Here is an 11,124-nt window from a genome sequence, read left to right on the forward strand (position 1 = left end):
AGACAAGGGCAAGATATCATTTGTTTTCTTACCTTGGACCTGAAATGAGCTTCTTATGACAGGTAAAGAACAAGACTGCCACCATCTGGCTAATTTAGGCAACTGACTAATTTAGATTACGTTTTTTTAAACACTCTAAATTGGTTTTAGATCATTCCATAACATCTGATTTCAATATTTCAGAAACACTGACTCAACAAAGTACTACATAAACAATTTTCAAATACTGTCAATATTCTGGGCTATTCTTCATTCATAAAACCGCCCTGAAGCTGACACGTGTACAAGCTATTTTCCTCAACATTTGTTGATAACCTCTTGACAGTTTTCATTTAAAAGCTTTAAACAAGTATTATCTTATTGTAGCAATTTAACTCCACTCCATTTTTTTTATTTACAGAACATGGCTGTGTACAAGCAATTCTCAAGAACCCATAACTTCAACATTGGCAGTTTCTTATTTAATACTTAAGCATTGGAACAATATTATTTCTAAACTTTCACAAAACCCTATAGACAGGATACTAGGAAAGAGAAAGAATTTCGTTATCTTGAATATCGTGATACGAAACACAGGTGAGATGAAATTTTTTTTGCTTATATCTTGTATCACAATATTTCCGTTTTAATGCTCATCACGAGCTCTACCTGTACTTACCCTCTAGGTGGCAGAACCAGAGGTAGTAGCATACAGAGCACAAAATGTGTGAGTGGGACCCTAACTGCCTTGAAGCGTACACCTTCTAAGGAAGTTACACCTTATAAATCCCGATCTACTTTTCTTCCAAAAGAATATATTAATATTTCAAGCGTTTGATCTGTTGTCATTGTAAACGTGTCAAAACTTTATATTTGTGCCCATATCAATTTGTCTCATGATGCCGGTATGGTTTTTCGGATGAGACATTAACGCGAGTTCCTGACTCTGTCATCATTAAAAATCCCAGGATACTTCTCGTAAAGAGTACGGGTATACACCCGGTGTCCCGGTGAAATTCCCCCATTGACCCTTCTCTATCATGGCCCCCAGCTCTGAATTGGCTACATCACTCTCCTCTCTTCTCCACTAATAGCTGGTGTGTGGTGGGCGTTCTGGTGCACTATAGCTGCCGTCGCATCATCCAGGTGGGTGCTACACAATGGTGGTGGTTGTGGAAATCCCCCCATTACAATGTAAAGCACTTTGAGTGCCTAGAAAAGCACTATATAAATCTAAGGAATTATTATTTTTCTCATTATTATTCTCATCATCATCATCATCAAGATAGATCCTGTATACTGGCTTTAGTGTATCGTCTCATGCCTACACGATACCTGTTCCAAATTTGCTAAAAGGATGATCGGGGTTCCCAGTGGCCTTCTCCAGCTGAAATAATCTCCATGCATCATTCATCAGGTTCTTCTCGTGCTCCGAGTCCACAGCATTCACTTCGCGGTCTTTACAGCTCTCGTCAAACAGAGGACACAGAAAGAACTGGGCAAACCTGAAACAGGAAAACGGTGATGAGCAAAAGCACAAAAATGCAGATCATAGAGACCTTTAAGTATGTAGACAGCTTATCGATGAGTGAAATATTTTAATCACCTCATTTCTATTTATATCATTTGTGCAGAGAATAGCAATCAATTAAATCTAGGGAACAAATTATTACTGATGCTTCATGGATTATTGATTAGATAAAATTACACCTAAATTTTGTGTTTTTATTATATAGGAGAGCTGCTGTGTGTGTTTTTGTCTCTATGTTTATAAAGAGTGCCCTGAAGCCAATGGGGTTCTCAGGAACTATGGAGGCTTCTTTGAGACCTTCCGTTGACACCCTAAGGAAGTGCGAGTGCTACAGAAGACACATCTATTTCTGCACAGCTTCACTTAAATGGTATTAGGTACTATGACCATCAAATATTTGCTTTTGTTGGAGTGTTGACTTTTGTTATATTGTGATACAGTTGTGTTTGCTTTAAACTCTAATCTCTGAAAATATTTCTTTAACAAATATATATTTTATATTTATTTTAATGTATCTGAAATGCTGAAGGTAATGACCGACTAAAATATTTTATCCTCTCTCAACATGAAAGCCAACTGTCAATTTAAGCTATACTGAATGTGAGCTCATTATTCACAGCTGAACTGGTATGTGGAAAATGCACTGGACACTGCCAACCCAAGCTCAATAAAACTTTCATGTGACACAGTAGAACAAACAGAACATCACTCCAGGCTGTATAATGGATATAAAAAGTCTACACAACCCTGTGAAAATGGCAGTTTTTTTGTGAAACAGAGATTAAGCATGTCAGATCTTTTAATGTGAAAATACAATGTATTAACAATAAATGAAAAACATCAGGAACTTTTTATTGAGGAAAAAAAAAGTTACAATAAGATAATACTTTATTAATCCCCAGATGGAGAAATCAGGGATAACCTGGTTGCTTAAGTGTGCACACCCTTTCACAATTGTGGGTGTTGGCTGTGTTCAGAATGAACCAATCGCATTTAAGCTCATGTTCAAAAGTAATCATCATACAGCTGTCATCAATAAAATTATCCTGATTAACCCCAAATAAAGATCAGCTGTTTCTGTAGGATTTTTCTTCACATCATCTTGGTTTCATCCAAACGCTAAAATCATATTCTGCAAAGAGCTTACAAAGCATGCACGGTATCTCACTGTTGAAAGAAATCAACCAGGAGAGGGGTATAAAAGAATTTCCACAATGTTAAATATACCATGGAACACTGAAGGCCATCATCAACAAAGAAAAAAATGGAGCACCACAGTGACATCACCAAGAACAGGATGTATCTTCAAAATCTGTTAACTTGGCAAAGGGAAGTAGCACAAAATATTGACTAAAACAGTGCCAATAATTGTTGCACACTTATATGTAACAAAGTTTTTTTTATTTTATAAACCTGTGCTTTGTTTGCAATTGTTTGATATCCATGAGAGCACAGTACTTGTGAATTTTTTTAACAAAATATCAAACAGTTAAACAGAGACATACTTTCACAGCCTTATTTGCTCATATTTACTGAGATATTTATTTTAATATTTATCAATATTAGTGCAGAGCACGGTATAATAATTCCAAAAAGGTATATTCAGTGAAGCATGGTGGTGGAAGCATCATGCTTTAGGGCTGCTTTTCTTCAGTCAGTGCCGGGGCTTTTATGAAGGTGGAGGGAAATCATGAATAGCTACAAATACCAGCTGGTTTTAGAGCAAACCCTTCAGCTGTCTACTAGTAAGCTGAAGATGAAAAGTAATTTCCCCTTTCAGCATGACAATGACCCAAAGCATACATCAAAATCAACAAAGGAACAGCTTAACCAAAAGATCAATATTTTTTAAATGACCTAACCAGACCCCAGAACTGAATCAAACAAAAAATCTGTGGTGTGTCCTACAGCATGCTGTGCACAGGAGATGCCCTTAAAATTTGATGGATCTAGAATGAGAGTGGGAAAATATTGCCACGTCAAGACGTGCCACGCTGGCAGATGCTTACTCAAAAAGACTGAGTGGTGTAATAAAATCAAAAGGTGCTTCAACAAAGTGTTAGTTTAGGGGTGTGCACACTTATGCAACTAGGTTATTGTAAGTTTTTTTATTCGCCCCCCCCCCCCAAAAAAAGTTTTATTGTTTGTCCACTTTTTATTTGTTTACTTTATTAGTGCAATTTCACATTGAGGGTGGAAAAAAGTTCTGACATGATTTATTTTCGTGTCATTCTTTCACTTTACAAAAACCTGCCATTTGAACAGGGGTGTGGTGTGTAGACCTTTCATATCCACTGTATTTGCCCTGGAGTTGTTGTTTTAGAAGCAGTCATGTGCAGTTCAAATATATGCAAATTAACTTAGTTTATGCAAAAATACTAAAATCCAACTGCCATGCAAATGGAATAAGACCTGTTGAAAGATGAGAGAAAGTCAGTTTTTAAAATAAACAAACAAACAAATAAATAAATAAACACCACCAAGCAGGTGACCACATGGCAGGTAAATGCAAATAACAGATGCACGCAGCGGGAATAAATTTAACAGCTTTAAGGCAGTGTTGTTCAGAATACTTCGAAGAACCACTTAATAACCTCTAAGGATAAATAATTCAATGTATCCATAAGCACAGGCTTTACTGAGGACTCATTTAAGAGTTAATTAAATTGCTAGTTTCCTCTAAGTGGACAATGATTTGCCAAGGATGACCAACTCGTCCAAACAAGTCAATTTGATAAACACAGAAAATGTAATAAAATTACACTTGTTATATTTACTCAAAGTTGTATGTTTTTGGGGTTTTTTTTGTGTTTTTTTTAAAATAACATTAACCGAAACAGCAAACAGTCTTTTGACTGTTTACCCAGTCTAGTCTACCCAGTCAGCAACATGATACTCCCTGGAATAAGTAATCACACACCACCAGTGAAAGACACCTGATCCCAAAACTCAATTCACACAGGAACAGTTTCACACCTGGGGTCTGCAGAAAGCATGTTCAAAGGCCTTTCTGTACCATTGTAACCTTACACACACATGCCAGAAGATACATTTTTCCCTAACTAAAAGGTAGAATGACATGCACAGGAAAGAGTAGTAAGACTTTTACTGTTCTTGCTCAATGTGTGATTGCATGGGCTTCACTGATGTAAAATGCCCTACTGAGAGCAAATCTACAGTTGAGAATATGCAAAGCAAGACATAAATAAACTCAAGATTTTCACCACAGTACTTTGGCACAGCATGCTTCGTCTTCAGTCGTCCATACTCTTACCTATCCAGCGCTCCTTGCAGATGCTCATGGGATACGTCGAAGTAATAGTTGGTGTGCTCGCCGCTGGTAAACGCATTGGAGCTCCCAGCATGCTCGCTCAGGAACTGACTGTACTCGTTCTCTTTGGGATATTTTTTTGTGCCCAAAAACAGCATGTGCTCGCAAAAATGAGCCAGACCAGCAATGTCTGAAGGATCCGACAACGAGCCTGGTACAATTATAGAGCAGAGAGGACATGTGAGCAAAAAGGATAAATTAGAAGAAAGCCTTCTAACCACAATGGAAAATATTATATGTCTTGAATACACACACACACACACACACACACACACATATATACATATATATATAAATAAACTGCATTTGATGTAAGGGAAAATTCTGTTAATAAAAAGTGTTTTTTATTTATATGTTGGGAGCTAAGCTACAAAAGGCATCAGTTAAGAAAAGTATAAAAGACAACCTCATCTTACTGCTTTTTTCAGCAGTCTTATTTTCAAATTAAAAACAACTGCATTGCTTTCCTTATATGCTGTACTTATAATACTCTATATGCTATAGACAAGTTCACTAGTTATAGTGAACAACTTTTTAGCATCATAATTATAAAATCAGATCATAATTAGAAAAAAAAACTATTTTTTTGGAGTGTGAATAAATAACCTCTGTGTAATCAAGTGTCACTGACATGGTGCTATTATGTAATAAAATAAAACCTAATACCAGACAGTACAGGTTCAGTCATGGAAAGGCAAATGGTTACTCTAAACGTGTTTATAGCCAGATATAATGTGAATGACTTAACCTCTGCTTGTATTATCTATAAATGACTGACATTACGAGAGACTGAATTTGCATCTCAGGCTCAATGATGAGATGCGAAGACCCTTTTCTCCTTCACCTATGTGGACGTCGAGTGCTGCTGATGACTTGTCTGTGGTGGGATCACTGATCAGGATTGCTTTGAGGCTGTTAGTGAACTCCAGTCCTCTGTACTCCCGCTTGTCTTCTGGAGAGCGAATGATGTCACTCACCACCCTCTTTAACGCTGGGTCACTCATTCTGAGGTTTGAAACTGTTCTGACAAAAACAAAGCATCAGTACGGCGTTTGCACTACATGCGTTACATATAGGGCTGGGCCATATGACAAAAATATCAGATCATAATACTTGAGAACATTTCTACCATAGATGATGCGCCTCATGATATATAATTTAGCTAACAAAACATGTGCAAAAGAGTACTTTAAAAAACAAATGTAATGCCTTCAAAGACAAAGAAGATTTAGTAAAAAAAATAAAATAAAATAAAATCAACAGCAACCATTCAGAACCATTTAATTTGTAATTGTTGAAAATGTGTTTTTAAAAAAATTAATAAATAATTTTAAAAACCACCATACTAACAATATCTCAGAAAAGTATATCGCATCATCATTCATCACAATATCAATATTATATCGTTATATCGCCCAACCCTAGTTACATACTGGCTGAGGCATCAGCAACATAATATTAATTTATATTTATAGCATTGTCAAATTCACTGCCATATGAACATTGCGCTAAGCACTTGACAGTAATTATATTCTGCTAGTAACAGGATTAATCTCCATGCGGTTAGTATATATCAGACACTCCATAAATGAAGACTATTCCCCTGAATAACTCTTTGATCGATTAGATCAAACTCAGCCATAAATGGCGAGGAAAAACTCAAACTGTTTCCCAAAACTGTGTGTTGAATACAATAAGTAGAAAACCTTGTGAAAGTGTGTCAGGGAATTAAAGGGTGGATGCGCTTTGCCCACACCACTGTGCAATTTCAGACACGGTAGTACCAGTTGAGCAACTCTTGCCCAATGGTACGCCTTATCCAGTTTAGTTTTGCATTTTTGAAAAACATAAAAACAAGTTTAACACGAACTAGATTAGGTAAACAATTTTACAAACAAGAGGTCCTGTTATAATCTGTTGTTACTGCTGTTACAAATTAACTATGAGTCAGGTTCTTGGATTGTTTTAAAAGAAACCTCATTCATATTCAAAGTGTCACTGTTCAGGTTCGACCCCAATGTTCGAAGGCCTCGGTTCTCAGAATTTTACTGTTGTGAGGACGTGGTATTGATGTTGTAATGTATTTAATCACAAGACGCTTTTTTTTGTTTTTGGGTTTTTTGTTTTTTTTTTCCTTTTAAAAAGAGTACTGAGATTATAGTATCACGTGTCACTGATTCCACCATTTCTCACAATAACACGTTGCTGAATTGATGAACATCTATTTTTCTATCCATGATTTCATTCACCCTTATTTTTCTTTTCAAACAATGTTTTGTTTTAGGCCTGAAATAAATGTCAAATAACTATTAAACATAAATAAATATTATCCATAATGCTCATCCTACACAGGGTGTACACTGGGGAGCCTGGACCCTATCCCTGGGGACTCAGGGCAGAAGGCAGGGACACTCTGGACAGGGTGTCAACTCATCACAGGGCACAATCTCTACTGAACAATTTAGAGATGCTGATCGGTCTACAGCACACGTCTGAGGACTCGGGGAGGAAACCAGAGAACCCAGAGAAAACCCACAAGGCACCGGGGGAACATGTTGACACAGCACCCCCAACCCCAGAGGTACAAGACAAACACACCAACCATTAAATCACTGTGCCCCCTAAATAAATACATATCATAAATAAATCAATAAAAATCAAACATCTCAGGTTTACTGCAATATTTTTGGAAGATAAATTAACTAAATAATTAATAACATGAAATAAACAAAATAACTCAAAATCAATACCCACATTAACATACAAGTCTAACCATATGGAAATTATTTAATAATACAAATGTGTGTCCCCGTCCACCTCTCAGCTTTGAGCGTTGTGTAGAAAGTTTTGGCCCCCTCCTACTGTCACATATATAACCAGGTTTTTAAACGGCAAAGCACAACAACGTTCACTTATTATTTATTAATTTTTGCTTAGTTTTTTAACGTGCAAGACCATAAAGGTATATTTCTGATCACACCCGGTGTCGCTAGCTAGCCAAGAGCACTTGAAAGATTTTGGCGTACACAATTATACGTTTCAAAAACTTTAAATTTCAACGTAGAGACTCTTTACGCTTCATAACCGTATCCAGAGCAGGTGTTGTGTGGAAGTTTGTTCCCCGTCCGGAACCGTTCCCCAGAAACAGAACACTAAGCTAAGTCCGGTGCGTTTTTTTAATGTCTTTATCAACACAACCACCTGCCGTTATTTCGATCAATAACTAATGTTATATTTGTGAGAGTTTTCATTTTGAAAGAAAGTGTCCACATCACTGTGACTTTCTAGACTAAATATGCGACCGTTCTCAAAATGCACATAATCATATTTCACGCTATTTTTCCCTCCACCTCGGTTCGCGCTTACATCGCAGATTAAACGCGACCGGTGCCGGGAGGACAGATCCATACGGGGACAGAGTTCGACACAACACCGGCATTAAGGATTTTTCGAATTCATCTAGCTTACTTAGCTAGCTAACTGAGCAACAACTAACGAACCTGTTTCACAGATAATAAACAAGCAACGTTTAGTTACTGATTTATTATTATTAGCGTATAGTTTGGTGTATTTCATAACAACCGCGGCTAAGTTAACTAGCAGCTAGCAAACAAGCTTAACGATGTTAGCATGCTAGCGCTAGTCAGTAGAACGGCTTAGCCGCCGGCCCTCAGTACAATGACTGTCAAAATGATAACCGAGTTTAAAATATACAAACTACAGATAAACACGACTTACCCGATAGATTGTGGAAATCTGAAACGTGAGTTAAACTAGATAGAGACTTCGTTATTTGTTTCGCTTCGCTAATACATCGCAGCATACTTCAGTGCTCGATAACAAAAACGCATATGTCCCACCGTCAAACCGCCATGATTCTCTTCAATCCCGAATAGCTGTCTGCTCCCTACACGAGTGCACTACGTAGGGCATGAGAGAATGGCTTAGACAAACCAACGAAGCGCACTTTGGGGCTAACAATGACTAATTTGAGAGTCAACCAATTAAACCGGAGAGGTTGAGGTTTCGCCGAGGTAAAGCCTGGCTGAAAAACAGTAGATGAGCGGCGTGATGTTATCTGTTGTTGTGTTTAAAAAATAAATAAATTATCCGCGTTAAAGTGTCATTAAATATGTAGGATTATTAATCTGTTATCCCCTTTAAAGTGCTGTAATTTGACTCCTCACTGACTTCACTTTAATTTCCATGAATGAACTCCTGAGCTTTGCTGTATTACGTCTTTCCGGAAGTACGTCACACGTGTTAGACGTAATAAAAGTAGGAATTAAAAAATATATATGAATTTAGATTAATTTATTTATATATTTATATTATTTATTTATATATTAATTTATATTATTATTTGTAATTAAATTATTTTACTGCCAAACATTAACTACCTCATGAAACAAGAAAGCTGTTAAAAATCGACTCCAAATTTGTTATTTTTGGGGAAAAGATTGCAATTTTATTATATTATTTGCTTTGGAGTTTTTGTTAGTTTGTTTGTTTGTTTATGTTTTTGTAGATTAGTCTGGTATTGTAGCCTCCCCTGGTTATTGTTTATATTGTTGTTAATATGTATGTTGATATCCTAATTTTGTTGATCTTCGATTTATTAAAATTAACAAATATATTTCATTTTCCTATAAAATAAATATAAATAAACTGCTATAGGTGGTGTGATACAGCCCGACATGAAAATAACCCTTAAAGTGGATTATTTTCCTATAGTGGTATGCCCTGTGTGTTTTATTCCTTACATAATCAATGTCTATTCTTCTAACAGCAGGTCAGATTTAAAAAAAAAAAAAAAAAAAAAAAGAATTATCTGTGGTATAATTTTCTATAACAGCTCTGACAGTAATGCAGTAATATGAATAAACCCAATCTGAAAATTTGAATGTAGTACCTGAAATGTTAATTCTTTTATAGTTTTAAGCAATTTCATTTGTATGACCAAGAGTAAACTATAACCAAGCCGATGCTTTCACCACCGTCTCCGCATAAAAGTTGTGATCTGACGTTAGACTAACACCTGCCATGACATTATCACGCTCTATAATAGCATGGCTTATTTGACTGACAAGCTGACAAAAGTCATCATTGTATTGTATATCCAAACAAACACACACACACACACAGGTGTGCAAATATCTGGACAGAGAAAATGAGCTTTTATGGATTTAGACAGCTTAAAGAACAACAGCATTATGTGCAATATACAGCCAAAACAAAATGCCAAGCAAATATTATTCAGAAAAGAGACTGTAGAGATGGCTTTTCACGTTATCAAACAGTAACCCTGAAAAACTGTGCTTTAAACACACAGCATGATGGATTGAATGCATGTATATCTTCGTACACACACACACACACACACACACACACACACACACACACCCTTGGTAAATATGAGCAAAGAAGGCTGTGAAAAATTGTCTTTATTGTTTAACCTTATGATCTTTTGTTAAAAAATAATTCACAAAAATACTCTGCTCTCATGAATATCAAACAATTGCAAAGAGGTTTATCAAAAAAAAAAAACTTTATTAAATATAGGTGTGCAACAACTATTGGCACCCCATGAATGCATATGAGAAAAAAATATTTGAAGTGTATTCCCATTGATATTTTACATTTTTTAGTACACCTGAGTGACTAGGAACGGGAAATTGTTCAACCATGACTTCCTGTTTCACAGGGGTATAAATATGACTTAACACATAGGCCAAAGTCATTCATGACAATGGGTAAGACCAAGGAATATAGCTGGGATGTGCAGCAAAAGGTTGTTGAACTTCACTAAATGGGAAGTGGCTATAAGAAAGTAGCAAAAGCACGGAAAATGCCCATTTCCACCATCAGGGTAATAATTAAGAAGTTCCAGTCAACTGGATATGTTATGAATCAACCTGGAACTGGACGTTTGTCACCAACCCCAGTTCTGGAAAAAGTTGGGACAGTATTGAAAATGCTAATAAAAAAAAAAAAGTAGAATGATTTGTGTACTTTGACTTGTTTTTTTTGTTTTTTTTTTTAAGTATAAAGACAAGGTATTTGATGTTTTACCTAATCAACTGCATAGTTTTTTGAAGGTAAACGTTTATTTTGAAATTGATGCATGCAACACATTCCAAAAAAGTTGGGACAGGGGCAATTTAGGACTAATAGCGATGTGACAAGTTGAAATAAGGTGATGTGAAACAGGTGAAGCAATCGTCTAATCATAGTATATAAGAAGCCTCAGCAAAAAGCCTACACCTTCAAGCGCAAGGATGGG

At 36.2% G+C, this 11,124-nt stretch overlaps 1 protein-coding gene across 3 annotated transcripts in view; it reads right to left on the reverse strand.

Annotated features, from left to right (window-relative positions):
• Positions 1–9,081, reverse strand: part of ide (insulin-degrading enzyme) — a 32,912-nt gene extending 23,831 nt beyond the window's left edge. For 2 of the 3 annotated variants that reach the window (XM_017463639.2, XM_017463638.2), the window contains exons 1-4: positions 8,580–9,081; positions 5,686–5,859; positions 4,785–4,992; positions 1,315–1,484 (exon numbers count right to left, since the gene is read on the reverse strand). In XM_017463639.2, coding sequence (XP_017319128.1) covers positions 1,315–1,484; positions 4,785–4,992; positions 5,686–5,859; positions 8,580–8,664 — 637 coding nt within the window. In that variant the 5' untranslated portion in view covers positions 8,665–9,081. Of the gene's footprint in view, positions 1–1,314; positions 1,485–4,784; positions 4,993–5,685; positions 5,865–8,579 lie in introns of all 3 variants that reach the window. The other variant, XM_017463640.3, reaches the window with a different exon arrangement.
• Positions 9,082–11,124: the final 2,043 nt, after the last annotated feature.

This window comes from Ictalurus punctatus, chromosome 3, assembly GCF_001660625.3.
Source record: "Ictalurus punctatus breed USDA103 chromosome 3, Coco_2.0, whole genome shotgun sequence".
NCBI lineage: Eukaryota > Metazoa > Chordata > Actinopteri > Siluriformes > Ictaluridae > Ictalurus > Ictalurus punctatus.